The sequence below is a fragment of the Rattus norvegicus genome, chromosome X (assembly GCF_021556685.1).
Source record: "Rattus norvegicus strain SHRSP/BbbUtx chromosome X, alternate assembly SHRSP_T2T, whole genome shotgun sequence".
NCBI lineage: Eukaryota > Metazoa > Chordata > Mammalia > Rodentia > Muridae > Rattus > Rattus norvegicus.
Genome location: NC_141554.1, coordinates 69377982 through 69396110, shown reverse-complemented (window position 1 = coordinate 69396110; position 18129 = coordinate 69377982). Strand labels below are relative to the sequence as shown.

At 36.4% G+C, this 18129-nt stretch overlaps 1 protein-coding gene across 19 annotated transcripts in view; it reads right to left on the bottom strand.

The window, feature by feature from the left end:
• Nucleotides 1-368: 368 nt before the first annotated feature.
• Nucleotides 369-18129, bottom strand: part of Heph (hephaestin) — a 246995-nt gene continuing 229234 nt past the window's right edge. For all 19 annotated transcript variants that reach the window (XM_087598985.1, XM_087598988.1, XM_087598984.1 and 16 more), the window contains 6 exons: nucleotides 13964-14070; nucleotides 12891-13116; nucleotides 10216-10355; nucleotides 9656-9818; nucleotides 3862-3906; nucleotides 369-1299 (listed from right to left, as the gene is read on the bottom strand). In XM_087598985.1, coding sequence (XP_087455111.1) covers nucleotides 1067-1299; nucleotides 3862-3906; nucleotides 9656-9818; nucleotides 10216-10355; nucleotides 12891-13116; nucleotides 13964-14070 — 914 coding nt within the window. In that variant the 3' untranslated portion in view covers nucleotides 369-1066. The remainder of the gene's footprint in view (nucleotides 1300-3861; nucleotides 3907-9655; nucleotides 9819-10215; nucleotides 10356-12890; nucleotides 13117-13963; nucleotides 14071-18129) is intronic.

Genomic DNA, 18129 nt, shown 5'->3' with positions numbered 1-18129 from the left:
AATGATTCTGTTTATAAAGAGGTTGCTAAACTGCAAACATGTCTCTTATATCCCTAGAGCCACTCCCACCCACAAAATCACCATGCATGCTCCTACCTATGTTTGCTCAGTGGACAGAAATGGGTGTTGTTTCAGTACCTTCTCTGGCCACTTTTCTTGTCATTCCAAAAATTTTTAGCAGCCACAGAACTTGTCTTCTAGGATGTTACCACGCTGACATAGATGTTTACTTTGAGACAGCACACAAGTCTCCAGAAACTACAAGGGTTATATAGATCTATAATATCCTTCCCCAGACCCCTGAAATTCTTCCGTTTCAAATGTAATCTCACATCCAAGTAGCCACAGGAATCATCAAAATCACCAAATTCAGTATTTCAATCTTTTAATAAGTATTTTAGTGAACAAGATTTGCTATTTCGAACATGGAGAGGACACTCAAAATTCTCTTCAGTACCACTGCGTAAAAACATGAAGGACTCTTTTACAGGTGCTTCTGGTTCCAGGGGTTCTAGGTACTCATGACAACCACAACCCATTCATTCATTTCTCCAATAGTCCATTGTCAAAGACAATTAAGCTAAAATCTGGAATCCTACTACCCACCCTACCTCTCATTTTGTATTATGCTTATGTTCTTTGTCCTTTATTTAGTTCTGGGTTACCTTTGTGGCTCATCATTTGGCCTCAATTAAAAGTGTACTTGTTTATCTAGGTCCTGGAATTAGAAACCTAATTAGATAGTTTTTTCTTGGTATCTATTTTGTGAGAATGATTATGTTCTAGGAATTTCTGTACTTTGCAGTACTGAAGGATGGCATATGCTAACTGCTGAAATTTGTATACAAAGGAACTTACCTAATTCTCAAGTTGTACGGAAATTAAAGAAAAAGTGAGAACCTATGGATCCCATGTAAATAAATAAGGAAACGCCCAGATAATTCTGATTCCATCCTCTGCCTTTCCACTACCTCTACCCCTTTGACAAAAGAGTAGATTACATAGCTCTCTGGGAACATGGGATACATCTCAGATGTGTTCTGAAGATATTTTCAGGCTTCAGCTCTTACTGCTTGAGAGACAGAAGCTTGAAGCTATCATCAAGAATGGACCTCCTGTTGCGACGAAGCTTTCTTTGTCGATGCTGGTACCAGACTACACCACCAAGGGCCAGAGCAATGAGCAGTAGAACCACACATATGGCAATCAAAGCAGAAGACAAAATCTCAACGTTCTTTACGGGAATATTCATGCCCAGCATCTTCACATTGCCTTCTCCAATGTTCTGCAGAATCACAGCTGAAATAGAGGAAGAGAAAAGGGTACCCATACATGAGGTTATCTTATGCAGACATCTCCTAAGAAAAACAAGTCCATGAAAATAGGACAGGAGACCTGTCTTGATCCTTCAAAACACGAACTGATTAAGATAGATTGCAAATTCATAATCAGATAATTATAATCTCGCAGCTGGAAGTACTCCTTAACAATCAGTCATGTACCTATTCTGTTTGCTGATGGGAAGACCTAAAGGTTACTGAAGAATACTTAAAATCATGTGCTACATAAAAGAATAAATTAATAATAATAATAATAATAAATAGTTAGACTTGGTTTTCATGAACTCAGGGGGTAGAGCTAAGAAAAATAAGTGAAAGTTTGTGAAGAACATTGAGTCAATCCAGCTTATTAGTGCTCATTTTAACCATTAAACTATGACAGCTTACCACCCTGCTGTCTGGAATCCCACCTTTGTGAATCATGTTAATAGTAATTTCATATTGACTTTTCCTGATGGTTGTGATAGTTTCTGTCATGTAAACATTCCACTGTCTTCAAAACATCTACAGGGCTAGTACACAATTTGAAGTCATGCATTCCACCCATCTCAGTCAGGCTCTAAACTACCCTTCTTGTCTTGCCCACTATTATTCAACCACAGAAACATAATCTTTATTCCCCATAAATAATGTTATATTTATAGGTTATGCCTTTATTCATGCTTCTTTCTTTGCCTGAATAACTTTCTCCTTTTTCTCACCTTTCCAGCTCCAAGTGCAATTCATTTATACAATTAATAGTACCTTCCTCTAGGTTTCCAAATTGCCTGTATTCTTTCTGAACCTATAGTTTATCTAGTCCGTGACCTGGGGCTAAGTACCTGAATCCCTAATGAATCTTAGTTTATTCTTTTTGTAAAACAAAGATAATGACGACAAAGGAGATTATTACCAAGTTTAAGTGAGCTAATAGTATGTATGGGATATTTACCATGGCACCTGGTAAATAGCAAATATACAATAATTACAAGATAAGATCGCTGTTTACCCTTTCTGTGCACAGCATCTAGCATCACAATTATTGTTTTTGTGGCTCATTCCATTTTTAGGCACTGGAAAGCAGCAATTATGCCTTATTTGTTTTTGTACCCCTGGTAATTGACACTTGTTTGATGAATGCATTGGATGAATAAATGTTTTCACAGAGCTGGAAAAAGCTGCAAAGTAATGAGTTCAAATAGAACAAAAAAGCATTCTGCTTCTGAGTTTACATTCTGGCATTTGTTTCTCTTGTGACCCTGAAGAAACTTCGAATTTAGAAAATTAGTGAGTTTTATTAAACAATACATTTGACAGTTTTTTCTTCAGTGAGAGTTTATGAACAATACACACATAATATGCATGTATGTGCATACACATATGTACAGAATATATTCACATGCACAAATATATATATATGTACATGTATATATACATAATGTGTGTTTCCATACACACATATTTAATAACTGATACACTGATGTATTATATATACACACATATATTTATAACACACACATGCACATGTATATATGACATTAAGTTACTTGAGTTGAAGAAAATGTAATCTAAGTACTGCCCTTTCAAATTTACCTTACCTTTCTCTAACCTCTCCAAAATCTATCCCAGTCCATGATTAACAATTTATGAGAAATTTAAGTAGATCACTGGGACTTTACTAATGAGAAGTTGGTTTTCAGTAGAGCTGAAAACCTCCAGAGTAAACTGATATTCTTTAGTGTGCATTTCATGTGTGTTTGTTTTTCTTTTCCTTTGGGACACAGCCTCACTATGAGTCTAGGCTTCTCCAGAACCTATGGTTCTTCTGCTTCATTTCTCAAGTCTGGGGCTATCAGACATGATAGCATGCCTGTGTCTAATAGTCCTTGTACCTCACACAATTTTCTGAATCTTTCCTGGTAAAAGGCACAAATGGAGCAAAGAATGAAAGCATAATTTTGACCTAGGTTTTATAGGAAAAGCATCCTTATTTTCTCAAAGAGAAAAAACATGAATGGCTCTCAAGTTTAAATTGCTTGGTATTCCATAGATAAAAGGAGAAAAGAATAGAAGTAGTTATTGAAGGATGTCCAGTATTTGTTCTAGTCTTAAATTGTGCATGTAGAAATCCTTGTTTCTGCTATAACTCTTTCAAGTCTAACACAACACAATTTGGATTTTTCATCTCCCTCATAAAATAGATTGTGAGCTATGATATGAGCACAGCTTTGTACCTTATGATGTGGTTGTTGCTCCAAATTCAAAGGTTATAGGGAAGACATGAGATGAATAACCATATTGAGGGTACATACTTCATTGCCTCTGACATCTTACAGAACACTTAAGGTGTTATATTATGGTGCCCAACTTTAGTCATGCTAGAAGTATCACAAACTACACACACACACACACACACACACACACACACACACAAAAAAAAAAAACTCTCTCTCTCTCTCTCTCTCTCTCTCTCTCTCTCTCTCTCTCTCTCTCTCTCTCTCTCTCTCTCTCTAACTTCCCAGTGTATATACACCTTACATACCTTTTCCAATCTCTTTAGTAATGGTGGTCATAGTACTGAAATGTTCTGTGGGAAAAAGACAGAAGGTAGATGCTATTATTCTTTGTATCAACCTATAGAATTTGTATGGGATATTTACATTACTTAAAGCAATTTCTCTTTTTGAATTTGCTACTTCATTAAGGTCTCTCTGATTAGATTTGAAATCTGCTCTAAGAAAGAAAGGAAATCCATGCCTCACATACTTTAAACCTAGGTTTTAAAAACAGCAGCAGGGCAGATAGATCATAAGTCCTGTGTGGTGTGGTAGGGGGTACCAAACACTATTGTTTAGCAAATTAACATTGCATCAAGTCACCTCCTACATAGTTACATTTATCCTTAGAGACATACTTTCAGCTTTAATGAAAGAAGAATCTTTTTCTTGTGAACAATTATGAAAGCCAACGCCTATGGCTGCACCGGGTTCTCATCCCTAAACAGAATATTTATAATATCTACTATAAGTCTTGGGGAACACTGTGGAAGATGTGTCACAAAGAATGCAAGAGCTGGAAATATATGGAGAAGAGCTGCAAAATGTCATTTTGTGAGCAAGACAAATCTTGTCATTGCAATCACAAACTCAGTGCAGGTGTGGATGTCTATAATGAGTCTGCATAAGAATGACACTGTCAACAGTCAAGCAGAGTTGGTGAAGGGCTCAGAGGTCTCTACCCCTCATGGCTGGAATTTGCTACAAATAGATTCAAGGAAAGTGAGGACCATTGTCTTCAGTTAAGTACCCACTGATGATCTCACCAGGCTCCAACAAATAGTTCCAATCCAATGGTCATACAGACAGCTCTGATTAAACTGAATGTCACAAAACCAGCATAAAGTCATGAAAATGAGAAAGGAACTGATTGCAGGTGGGTGGTAGGGAAAGAGGTAGATAATGGGGAGAGAGTAATCAGAATATATTAATAAACATGCATGAAACAGTCAGATAAGAAATTTAATCAGTAAGAATCGATATTAAAATGTTAATTTCATTTTGAGTGATCACAGGAAATGAGGACAAGTACATAGAACTAGGAAGCCAAACTATGTTACCCCTCCCCTCTGCCTTGATTTCTATGATTCTTGTCACTTTCTTTATCACCATTTAATTGAATATTAAACTGTTTCTCTTCCATCATTTCTCAATTTCCCTTCAGAAAGCCCCAGCTCTCTGCTAAATATACTTCTATGCATATTAAGTCCTATATCAAAAAATTCTTCCTTTCACTTTTTAATGAGGGTGAACTCTTTTCTGAGGTATTGGCTATTCAATGTTGTTTCTTGCCATTTAAGTAAAGATGGTTTTAATTTCAAGATAACATTAACTAAATAGGAAAACTAAAAGCATTTCTTGTTTCTCTAGTTATGTTCATCCATGGAAGTCTTTGGTTATTAGTACAGTCTTTGTCAATTTCCCCAGCTGGAATTCTTTATTCTAATCCCTTGCATATCCACTCCAGTTTTAATAGTCATAGTCAATAATGGTCATATTAGATTGGAGATCTAGACCTGAATCACATCAGTAATCCAAAATCTAACAAAGGACTAATTTTAATACTTATTATTTTGTTTTATTCTTCCATCATTAGATATTTAATTCCTAAATCGTTTGACTTTCCCAACCTACCCATTTCATCCATATCTTCTCGACCATATTAGAATCTATGGTTGATCATTTCAAACACTAACATATAGAACCACAGCAACTGTACTTGCTAATATTCTACCTAATATTCTAAATACCACCGGAAATAAAGGCATTCTCATATAAGGACTTGTATTCTCTGTCCAACTTTAACTAAGCCCTCAAAGCTATAAGACAATAACTTTATTTCCAATCCCAAAGGAACTATCCTAACACTCCTCCCATTTATTTTTCAAATAGTTCTACTTCAGCATATGACTCTATACACTGTACCACAGAGGAATCAAGGGACTGTATAGCATAAAATCTTACTGTTAAGACCTTCTTCTAAAGCTACACACAGATCCTTTTTTCTGTCTTCTCTCTTATTCACAACAGAAAGATTATCTTCCTCCAGCATTGTACTAATCCTTCATCTTAAATCTGATTCATATACCTCATAGCTTCATCAGGAACTCTGTCCAAGAATTAGGGTTTTTAGAAGTTGGAAACAAGCTAGAGGTACCTCATAAGAAGAATGGATAAAGAAAATGTGGTGAATTTACACAATGGTGTGTTATTTAGCTGTTAAAAAAATGACATCATTAAATTCCAAGGCAAATAAATGGAACTAGAAAAAATACTCCTGAATGAGGTACCTCAGAGCCAGAAAGACAAATGTCATATATACCTGCTTAGATGTGCATATTAGTTGTTAAGTCAATGATAATGAAGCTATAATTCATAGACACAACAGAGGGTAGGTATAAACAGATAGACATCATTAGGAAAGGGAAGTAGAAAAGATAATTATGAATTGACAAGGATGTGGGCTCTAACGGGAGGATCAAGTGGAGAAAGAGGAGAGGGAATTGTGGAAGAGAATACAAGGAGAAACAACTAAAATTAAGGGGTATTTAGAGGGGAGTATAAAAACCTAACACAGTAGAAACTTTCTAAACTATACACATATAAGAAGGTGATCTAAATGAATTTGGCAAATAATGGGAAGGCAGAGTCCCAAACTGGCGATATCTTGTCACCAAACAAAGCTTCCAGTACCAGGATTGGGCTACATCTAATTGAGCTGGCCAAAGGGGCTCCATTGTAAGGCTCAAACAACCTAGGCTGTTACTAAGACTGTAGGTTGCAAATAGACAGCAAAACCCATTGCTGAAGACAACACCTGCACAACTCATTGAACATGAAGAAGTCAAGCTTGTGACTACATAATAACCTCCACCTCTAAGTTCTAGCATCTTTGGCACAAGAACATATTCTGTGTACGCTCAGAAAAGAACCGTAAACACAAACCCAGTCACAGAGACTTTGGTCTTCAAGGGTGTACTACCTGCAAGATGTGCAGGGCAAAGGCGGCACAAAGCTTGTGGGAGAAACCAATCATTACCTGATTTGACTTAAAGCCCGCTATACAAGATAGAACCTATGCCAAGTACTGCTTGGGTGACCAAGAACCAGAGACTAGATGGCTCAGGGACCTAAGGGGAAAACATCTAAAACAAAGCAAACAAAACAAAACAAAACACAGGGTGATAAAATGACTCTTAATGATCTCCTGATGTACACATAGATCATTATTTTGCTCAGCCATCATCAGAGAAGTTTCCTTATTTAGCATATGGGAACGTAGAGACCCACAGCCCAACACATTGTCCTGTTAGCATATGTAGAGTCAGTGCAAAATGGAATGAATTCATATTGAATAAACAAATAAATCCACAGTTTATGAGTTATGGGTTAGATATTCTCAAAGGGTAATTTGAGGTACTCTGATAATACATATCAGTGGCTCCTGTATGAGGATAATGTATTATAATGTAAGAAGAGGTCCTACTCTCTTGGCCCTATAGCACCATGATAGTATGTCTCCTGGTCTATGGACTGATAGAAAATGACATCTGGGTTCTGGGGAATTGTATCAGAGTAATAAGTGAAAGCATCAGAAGCAATATTATGGTATGGCAAAGAAAAAATTTAGTAATATAAGAAATCATATATTATCATTTTATCTTCTTCCATTAAATGAAGAGCAGATTTTATTCTCTAATTTCGACATCTGTTTGAATGACCAGTGGTATCTTCCCCATTTTTGTCTTTGGATAGAGTCAATACTTACTCTAATTCCAATATTTTCCTAAGCAGTATGATATATGTATATGTGTGTATGTATGTATATATATATATATATGTGTGTGTGTGTATGTATGTATGTATGTATATGTGTGTATGTGTGTGTGTGTGTGTGTACCAAACAACCATACACACAAGTAACATTATATGGATTGAGCAGATTATAATTAAGAAAATATATGTATATATAAATATACATACATGTATGGAATAATATTGGAAAAGAGGTTGTGAATTTGAAAGAGAGCAAGGAGGATTATATGCATGGGTTTAGAGGGAGGAATGGGAAGGGAGAAATGTTGTAATTATAATCTCAAAGGTAAAACAAAGTAAAAAATATGTGCTGGTTCAATAAAACCCTACATAATTTCTTGGAAGAGAGTATAGTGCTGGTTGCTGGACACAGTTTATGTAGAAGAGGATTGACACATTTAACATTTAATTTAGACAGATAATTCCTAAGAATTGCAATTTACAACCTCCACTCACTCGGATCTGAGCATGTGTTTAACACATGTGAGGCCCTAGTTTCAATATCAACAGTGAAAAAATACAAGAAAGAAACAAGAGATTCATGACCCCCAGCCCGACCTTGGGAAGGGAGAGGAAAGAAGGGAGGCTGGAGAGAGACAAAAAGGAAGTAGAAGATATTGGTAGAATTGTGGGTGTTCTATCATTGCTTTGGAGTAGGAAGAGACTGGACAGTGTGTGCTCCAAATTCCGTGATCTCTGCATAGTGCATCCAGCAGGTCTCGCATACTGGAAGAACAGTGCAAGTGGTACTTGGCTCCTAGTAAAGAAGGGAGTGAGAACGTGGTTCTCATGGCTAGTGTGCAAATGAAATGCTGTCAGGAAGGGAACGGTCACATCTGGGTAGCCTTTGTCTCCTGCAGCAGTCCATCTTTTACCTGGGTATAATCCTTAGGAGTTTACTATTGGGGTCTCTGGGCATCTCTGACATGTACTGCTACAATCGGCTGACTTGTAAATATTTGGGATTTTTATTTATTTATTTGTTTGTTTTTTTTTTTTCGGAGCTGGGGACCGAACCCAGGGTCTTGCGCTTGCTAGGCAAGCGCTCTACCACTGAGCTAAATTCCCAACCCCGGGATTTTTATTTTTATGTACTTATTTTATTTTTAGTGTGTGTGTGTGTGTGTGTGTGTGTGTGTGTGTGTGTGTGTGTGTGTGTGTGCGTGCGTGTGTGTGTGTGTGTGTGTGTGTGTGTGTGGTGTGTTTGCATCTATGCTCACTTTTGTTTGGGTCTGTATATGTGTTCATGCCCATGCATTCAAAGGTTAGAAGATGACACTAGATGTTTTCCTCTAGTGCTTTCTAACTTTGTTTGACAGAGTATCCCACTGAACCCAAAACTTGCTGTTTGACCTAGCTGGCTGGCCATTGAGCTCCTGAAATCTCCCTGTCTTCACTGTGCAGCAACCCTGTAGCTCTTGGGTTACAGGACCTATGATCATACTGTTTTTATTATGTGGCTGCAAACTTAGGTTCTCATGCATGCTTGCAAGCACTGATACCGAATCAACCATCTTTCCAGCCCTACACATTTGTCTTTTTCGAAAATGACTGCATCAAAGAAAGATTCATTACCAATTTCCTTGAAATAGTAATTCTATTACACTTTAAGTGGTGCATTTGCAAATAAATTATATATTCATCAAATCATGGTAAACCTACACAAGTACAAAGCCCTCCTGGTTTCAGGCTGTGTCACCCAATGTGAGTTTATGACATTGCAACAGAGGATGAGAAATGCAGCTTAGGGAAATGCCTAAGGAACCCTGCTCTATGAGAAAACCTGGTTCTTTGGGGCCAGCGGAAGAAGTTCAAGCGGTTCTTCACTATCAGTTGGTTTCTACAGGTTACACAAAAGGTTAGAAAAGGACACACGTCGAAATGTATATAAGAAATACTCAAGTTAATAAAAAAAATCAAAAAAAAAAAAAAGAAAAGGACACACGTAGGGGATTTGGATCTTACCTTCATGAGACAACACAGTAAAGATGGTCTCCATGCCAGCATGAACATGGTCAGTAACGTGGCAGTGCATCAGCCATGCTCCAGGGTTGCTGGCTACCATCTCCACAACTTCAAATGTTCCTGGGAAGAGATCCACCACATCTGCCCTGTAACTGTGCCCATTCTGCAAGAAAGATAGGGATGTGGAGAAGAACTGAAAATTATAGGAACCGATTTACAGCTTATAGGAGCTAAAAGTCTCTGATGTCCATTTTAGGTTCCTAAGACAAAATGTCTGTAGCAAGGAGAAACTTCAAGGGTCCATTTTATTTATTTCTCCTAGAATCCAGTCATGCAAATTAAAACAGCAGACCTCTTTTGTCCTACTTTTTCATAACATGCCACACATGAAAACAATGTTATCTGTTTTTTTAAATGATTCAAACCTAGTTTCTCTGAGTTTTTCCGTAGACTTTCATACTCTTTAACTATTACCTTCTACATTGTCATTACTTCCTGCAATGGCTCTTAAGGCATTCTTTCAATTAAACCAGAGGGGCTCAACCATATTTTAAGCTCACCTGATAGAGGAAACTCTCTGCATGAAAGTGCACAGTGTGAATGTCAGTATCTTGGCCCATGGCTAGCATGTACCACGCTACTCGTTCTCCTTGGTATACAGTAAGACCCCTGAGGTTAGCATAGAGTTTCCCATTGATGGCTGTAAAAGAAGAAAATGTCTCACATCTTTCCTTTTATGTAAACTTTTCTATTGCCCTAGGTTCTATCATTTCTGATGACAGCAATAGGGTACTAATTTGCTCCCTATCTCTCTTCAATGTATCTTCAACAGTAATGATATCAGATTTCTCTCTTTCTCTGAGCAGTTATTTGAACCATGCTATTCTGAAGCTAAAAACATAATTGTAATGACAACAAACAACAACCCCATGGCTCTACCGGTCAGCCAATAGGATCATTTAAAATACACCTCCACATCACCTTCTCAGATTCACCTCCTACCACCAACAGCATTGATTCCAATTAGTGTGATTGGTTTTTCTTTCACCATCATCCACACAGTCTATTCACATTATTTGTATCTTTAGGCTTCGGAGCGTCCCTCTCATAAATATTGCTTCCTTATTATTTCTCTTTAAAACTTTGCCTCCCTCATGAAAACTTTTCTGATTTCCTCTGTGTAACCTCAATTTCTTATATCACCTTCCCCCTTTGAACTCCTCCAATACTCCTCAGCATGATTCATTAGAACTCTCCAAAATCTGACTTCCAGGTTTATTTATCTTTAAGGTGTGAAAGCTTATGTTGCCAACTTGTCTTAGGTTACTAATAAGCAGGAAATAAATTTATATAGCGCAATGCTGTAGCTTCCTTGAGCATTTATGGAGCCACAGGCAGATAACTCAGATTACAAATGCATTGCTTGAGTAACACGTTCTCTTCCAAAGTCACATCCTATGCTGACTTTGAAAGACACTGACCTATTCGTTGTTACCCTAACTCATATTGGTACGATTTTACCCAAAACAATTTCCTCCCATATCTCAATTTCTCATAGGTATGAGATGATTCCTACTCTACTCTTCAAGGGAGAAAAGAATGGAAGGAATAACAACAGTGTTTCTCTATGTCTATCAACATTAAATTAGGGATTTGAGTTTTTAAAAAAAATGACTGAAATTGTTCAGCTCGGCCACTTCTAGATATTTTATCTCTTTGATCATAGAAAAGGGTGCAAATTGGTTCACTAATTGGTTCTGGGTAAGATTCTGCCTCTCTTAATGTGGAGAAATTCTGTTGTCCATTGATGTCAATGACAATTTAAAAAAGATTATCCATTGCAAGGAAAGTATCAGCAATCATATTTAGTTACAGAATGAAATTCAGTTTTCCAATTAGCATTCTCAGTAATAAGGCTCATATTTTACCTTAACCATTTATTTTTCTCAGTTGGTTCAGAAGTGTAGAGGAGGAGGTAGAATATTGGTTTTTTGTCCCCTCAGACTAACAGCATTATTTTTCTTTGTACTTATAGTACTAATGCTCAGAAAATGTTCAAATATAGCTGCTATTTCACTATCTAGGTAGAGTGATATCTAAAGTTTGGACAAATGGACACCTGAATAGATGAACGTGGGCATTAGCTAAATCCTGAATTGGGAGGACCTAACTGTACCCTCATTTCCTTTGTTCTAGCCCATTTATTTCCTTGATTTGACAGAAACTAAAAAAAGTTCACTTTGTAAAGTTGTGAATCATCTGTTCTAGTGTGAATCACTCATGTTTCCATCAAGGAGAAATAGATAAAACCTATAGGACAATGGGATACTACTTTTGAGTTCCATTAGCGTCATTATCAAAGCTGCACCCTACTCTCAGATCAAAGAAATCTTGGGCAAGAAGTGCCGGGGAGAGGTTACTTCCTACATTCCACTGCACTTAAGCTCTCCCTCTTACTTGAGACTTCCTCTTTTTTGTGAAAAGCTACCAGATGTCTAGAGCCAAGGAAGGCTTTGATGATGTAATTCTCCCACCCCCAAAGCCATTCAAGAATCAAAAGGTCCTTATTGCATGTAATATAGCTCCACGTGCTTCTCTCTGTGGCTGTCTTCTCCAGCTACTCCATGTAAATTTAAATTTCTCTTTAAAAGTAGTAAAGAATGACAAGTTGTCATTCATTTGTCTATATTGGCAAAACAGATCCAGAATTTAATCTGGTGTTTAAATAACATGCTTTTGAGGGAAAAATAAACCCAGAATTTTGAAACAGGGGCTGTTATTTTTATCAGGTTTATTATTTTTACCAGGTGGCTAGTTATATAGAAGGTTATAAATATTCATCTTCCCTTATCTAGTAATGTTAAAAAAATTTCTGTATGTGTGGTGGTGGTGGTGAGGGGTGTGTGTGTGTGTGTGTGTGTGTGTGTGTGTGTGTGTGTGAGAGAGAGAGAGAGAGAGAGAGAGAGAGAGAGAGAGAGAGAGAGAGAGAGAATAACTTTAAAGTGTTAGCTTCCTTCTTTTCTGGGCACCTCATCTAATCTGGACCATGTATCTATTTTGCAAATACATATATGTAGAACAATAATGGTTTGTTTCTAAATCATTTCCATTCAACTGTCCAACTTTCTAATCTTTTCCAGAAGTATGCACCCATAGATAGAGATGAACATAGCACATCATCTCATGAAACCAGTGAGAACTACTTTGAAATAGCAGTAGCTTCTTTTCTACAGACCATGCATTTTATTGCTCTCCAGGAAAGTTGCATCCTGCAAGTTAACATGACTTGTCTCTTGGGGTCCATATGTTGCAATATTCTCTTTCAGATACCATGATTGGTTTTCATCAAAGATCAAAAACAACAAGGCAAATTCCCGGTCCATATCATTCCGGCCTCCATTGGGTTCCAAGATACCATTTCGGCAGATGACTAAGGGTCCTACCAGGCCACTATACATGTCCTAAAGAAACAAGAAAGGGGAGAAAGACTTGAGATTATTCCTGGATGGTAGTATTCTATAGGGATTGGGGCCACAAATAAGCAGACTATAAGCCCCTTAGCACGTCATCATAAATGCCTTAACTCTTAGCTATCTTATTCTGCTATCTGAATTCATTCTAACAATCATTTAAGGCATAGTTGAGAGGTGGTGTTATGCTTTAGCTAGATTGAATTATTCATTCATTATTAAATATACCAACCTGATACCTGTTGAGATAGTTTCCTATGCCTGTAATGCCCTCCTTGCAACATACTCCAGCATACTCTTATTTAGATTCCAAAGTCCAGATTACAGGTAGCTTCCATTCTGATATACTTTCTACTTCTCTTTTGCTCAACTAGACCAGACACTTAAAAGTAGGTAGGGTATTTTACATTTGGATCATCCATAACACCAAGAAAATTACCCATAATATAGCAGACACAATATACTGCTGATGACTTGTGATTAACAGCTACATAGACAACATTCACTTTCCAGATTAAGAAACAGAGGCAGCATGACTTATTCCAGCTATTCCAAAGATACTCTAGAGTCAAATTTATGGCTAGAGTCCTAATTTCCTGTCAACTATCCCATTTTTGAAAAATATGAGTACATACTACTTTACAAGATCCAGAAAGATGAGACAAGACAGAAAATCCTCATGCCAAGTATGTGGTATGACCCACTACCTTCATTCCTCTTCCTGACTATTAAAATAAGGCATTACAGAGCTGTTTGTTTTTAACCACATCTTTTGTAGTTGTTATTTTTCCAGGTAATTTGCCCAATTCCGAGATCTTTCTATATTTTTTTTCTTTACCTTTATGGGATCCACTGCAGAATAATAAATCCAGGAAACACAAGCAGAGTCACTGGGACCAGGACCAGATCTTTCTGGAATGTTCCACTGGTAAGTAAGTACTTCACCTAAGAAGAATAGTAAAGAATGTCTAATTGGACCAAGTAAGTCATTTCTTTCAATTTCTAGATCTCCCTTCAAGGCTACTGTGGGTGAGTCTCAGTACCCTTAAGATCCTTTTCTTTCTTTCTTTCTTTCTTTTTTTTGACCTTATTCAATTTCCTTTAATACAATTTGTAATTGAAATTGAACAGTGTTTTGTGTCAAGAGTTGATTCAGAGCAACCAAATACAAATAATATATTTAATTATGCTTATATACTGCTTGGGCCTTTAGAGAAGGAATGCAATATTATTTCCTCAGAGTAGTATATAGATTAAAGGTAAATTCATGCACAAACTTTATTTCAACAGCTAAGTATATATGGAGAAAGACCTGATCACTATTGGCAAGCAAATATAAGCCTTCATTTTTCCCCCTTGAGAAAAAGAAGACATCAGGAATTAAATAACTCTGAATTGGGGCCAAGATCTGCATATACAGTGTGTAGTAACTATCTACTTTATACTAAACTTTTTAAATTTTTTGCCTTCAGAGTTTCTCAACCCTAACCATGTATATCATTGTTATATACAAAGGATGGGTGTTTTTCTTTCTCTACACCCTTGCCAGCATCTGAGTTTTTGGTCTTAGCCATTCTGACTGGTATGAGGTGGAATCTCAGGGTTGTTTTGGTTTGCATTTCCCTGATGAGTAAGGATGTTGAACATTTCTTTAGTTACTTTTCAGCCATTTGATATTTCCCAGTTGAGAATTATTTGTTTAGCTCTGTATCCCATTTTAATATGGTTATTTGATTCTCTGGAGTCTAACTTCTTGAGTTCTTTGTATATATTAGATATTAGCCTTCTATCAGATGTAGGATTGGTAACGATCTTTTCCCAATCTGTTGCCATTTTTTCCTAATGACAGTGTCATTTGCTTTACGGAAGCTTTGCAATTTTATGAGGTCCCATTTGTTGATTATTGATTTTAGAGCATAAGACATTGGTGTTTTGTTCAGAAAAATTTTCCCTGTGCCAATGTGTTCGAGGCTCTCCCCTACTCTTTCTTTTTTTTCTTTTTTTTTTTTATTAACTTGAGTATTTCTTATATACATTTCAAGTGTTATTCCCTTTCCCGGTTTCCGGGCAAGATCATTTTCTATCTCTTATACTTACACCACTTCATTTCTTTTAGATGTTCTTCTCCTTTCTTGGAAAACAAAAACCAACTCAGTCTCCACTCCCCAAAGCTCAGGCCTAATCCCATGGTAATGTAGTCCTGCTGTTGGTTTTGGTAGCAATAATGTTATATTCTTTTTTTGTGCTCGTCTTGATTTTCTGCTGCTGCCTCATAATGAAACAGTTTTCATAAGCTCTGTACTCATCTACCCCCTTCCATTCAATACCCTATGAAAGATTTTAGTCACATGTTATGATCTATGTCTTGGAAAATCATAATTCAAGCCAGACCTCTTTTGTTACTAAGTTCTCATCTCAAAATTTTAATTAAACATTAGGTATTAATTTTGTCCTAATAGGAGAGAGCATTCTATTGGGTGTTATAGTTCAATGGTAGAACATCTTAACGTGTATGACACCCTACTTTCTATCTTCAGGACAAAATATAATCTAAAATGGAAATAAATTTTATTCACTCCCTTGAAAAAGTAGTACTCTTTAAAAAAAATCTGTGCCTCTACTGTTCAGAAATAACACAACCATTCTCTTACTTGTCAAGACTCAAAACGTGTTTTCTTTGCCACTTTAACATCCATCTATTCAACACCCAATGAACTAAGTCTCACTGATTCTATCTCTATATTTAATTTTTAAGTTCATTTTCAATGTATGTTCATATCCACATTAGTGTTTGTGGCCATTTAGACAAGAAGGCACCATGATCTTTCTTGAAGCCGGACACATAGATGGTTGTCAGCTGCCTCATGTGGGTTTTCCCAATCCTACAAACGACCTCAAGAAAAGCAGCATTTGCTCTTAACCATTGACTCTTACCTGTTACCCATCTACAACATATGTTATAGTTCATAGTTTTCTCTGTCCTTTTAAGTTCAACTACCTTTATCCTAGTTTAGACTGTTGTTTACCCACCCAAACTATTAACTAACAGGTCTGCTTTGTAATGAATTGAATGGACCACGCCCTCCTTAAGGAAGAAGTGAGGCCTTTTAAAACTCAGGAAATAAACAAAACTTGTAAGCCTAAGAAACTGAACAAACTTCACATTCTTGGGAAACCTCTGGATACTTCCAACATTCACAGCTAGCTTCTACGGGAGATTATATAAACAGTAAAAACTGCTTAGAAAAAAAGAGCTATGCAGGAAGCTCCAGGAATGTAAATTTGATAAGACATCACCTATGCTAGTGTGAGGTGTTTGTTGGTTCTACTGCCTTGGAAATATCCATGTTCCTGTCTGTAATCCCTGAACCACTATCACTGTTCTAAGTACCCCATAAACTCACCGGTTGGAGAAAGTAGATTTGGGTGGAGTGTTTAGTTTGACCAATTGTCACTGCTCTACTGTGGTGAACAGGAAAAGTGACCTGCCTCTAACCTAGCCTTTTCCAACCAACTTCTAATTATTCCCATATTGACCTTCTATAATAATTGTATTGAGGTATGATTTACACACTACACAATTCACTCATATCTAACTACTCCAATTTAATTATTATATATTTATAGATAGAATTATTACATTTTAGCCCATAAAAATTCAATTAAAATGAACAACAAAACAATAAAATATTGCACCTCAAAATAACATACTTTCACATAATTCTGTAACTACTACCATGATCTATTTTAGAACAATTCATTGCAATCAATAAATCCTTATACTCTTGTCACACTGTAATCTACTCACCACCCCAATGCAACCACACACTTGTTTTCTATCTCCTTCTGAGCATTTCATACAAGTTGAATCATATGTTTTATTGTCTTTTCTTACTACATTATTTCATTTTTATGACATTTTCATGGTCTATCCATGCTGCCGCATACTCAGTTGCTTTTTATTGCGAAAGTATATGACGTTTTATAGATATATTACATTTTATTCATCAATTCATCATTGGTTAGATACTTGGGCATTTCTACTTTGAGAGAAATATGAATAAAATTGACTTTAAGGACTGCAGTTTTAGCTCAGCGATAAAGCACTTTCCGACAATGTATAAAGCCTCTGGTACAATCCACAGAATTATAAAGATGCTGCTCTTAATTATCATACAGGCTTTTGTGTAAAGTTACATATTCATTTACCTTGGGTGTACAACTAGAATGGAATTATTGAATTATACAGTAATGCCAATTTTTAATAATTGGAGGAATTGGCAATCTGATTTCCAAAGCAGTAGAATCATCAAACATCACTATGTAGAGTCTAACCTTCTCAAAATTCTCATAAAAAGTATAGTTACATTTTTCCTTAATTTTCTTCTAGCAAAGGAGATCCGTTACTTTATTGAAATTCTGATTTGGTGTTCCCTGATGTCTAATGATGTTAAGAATTTCCTCTGGCATTTACTGGTAATTTTTAAATATTTTTGTAGGAGAAGTATTTATTTAAATCATGTGCTCTTTCTAAATTTTATTTGTTTTTTAATACAATAATAAAGACCTCTCACATTTTAACAAAACAAAACAAACCACCCAATTAAAATGAGCAAAATTTCGAACGATTCACTAAAGATGATACAAGACTAAAGAGCCTAATAAATGTTATCATCATCAGCTGTCAGGAAAATGAAAGTCAAAATCACAAACCACAATGACTTTTCTGTAGCCTAGTGGTACAAGTTTCCCTAACACACACAAGGCCATGGGTTCGACTCTACTATCACAAAGTAATCACAATACTATACCGCTGGTCATTTATGATTTAATAACGTCAAGTAATTCTCATGTTCACTAAATCTGAAAACCACTAAATGCTATATCATCTTGAAATGCACCACCTCTGGTATTATAGCAATGGATGCTCAACAGAATTGATGAAAGCTACGGACAAAATACCTTGTGGATTGCAGCTTTTTTAAAACTTTAAACAAAATTTTA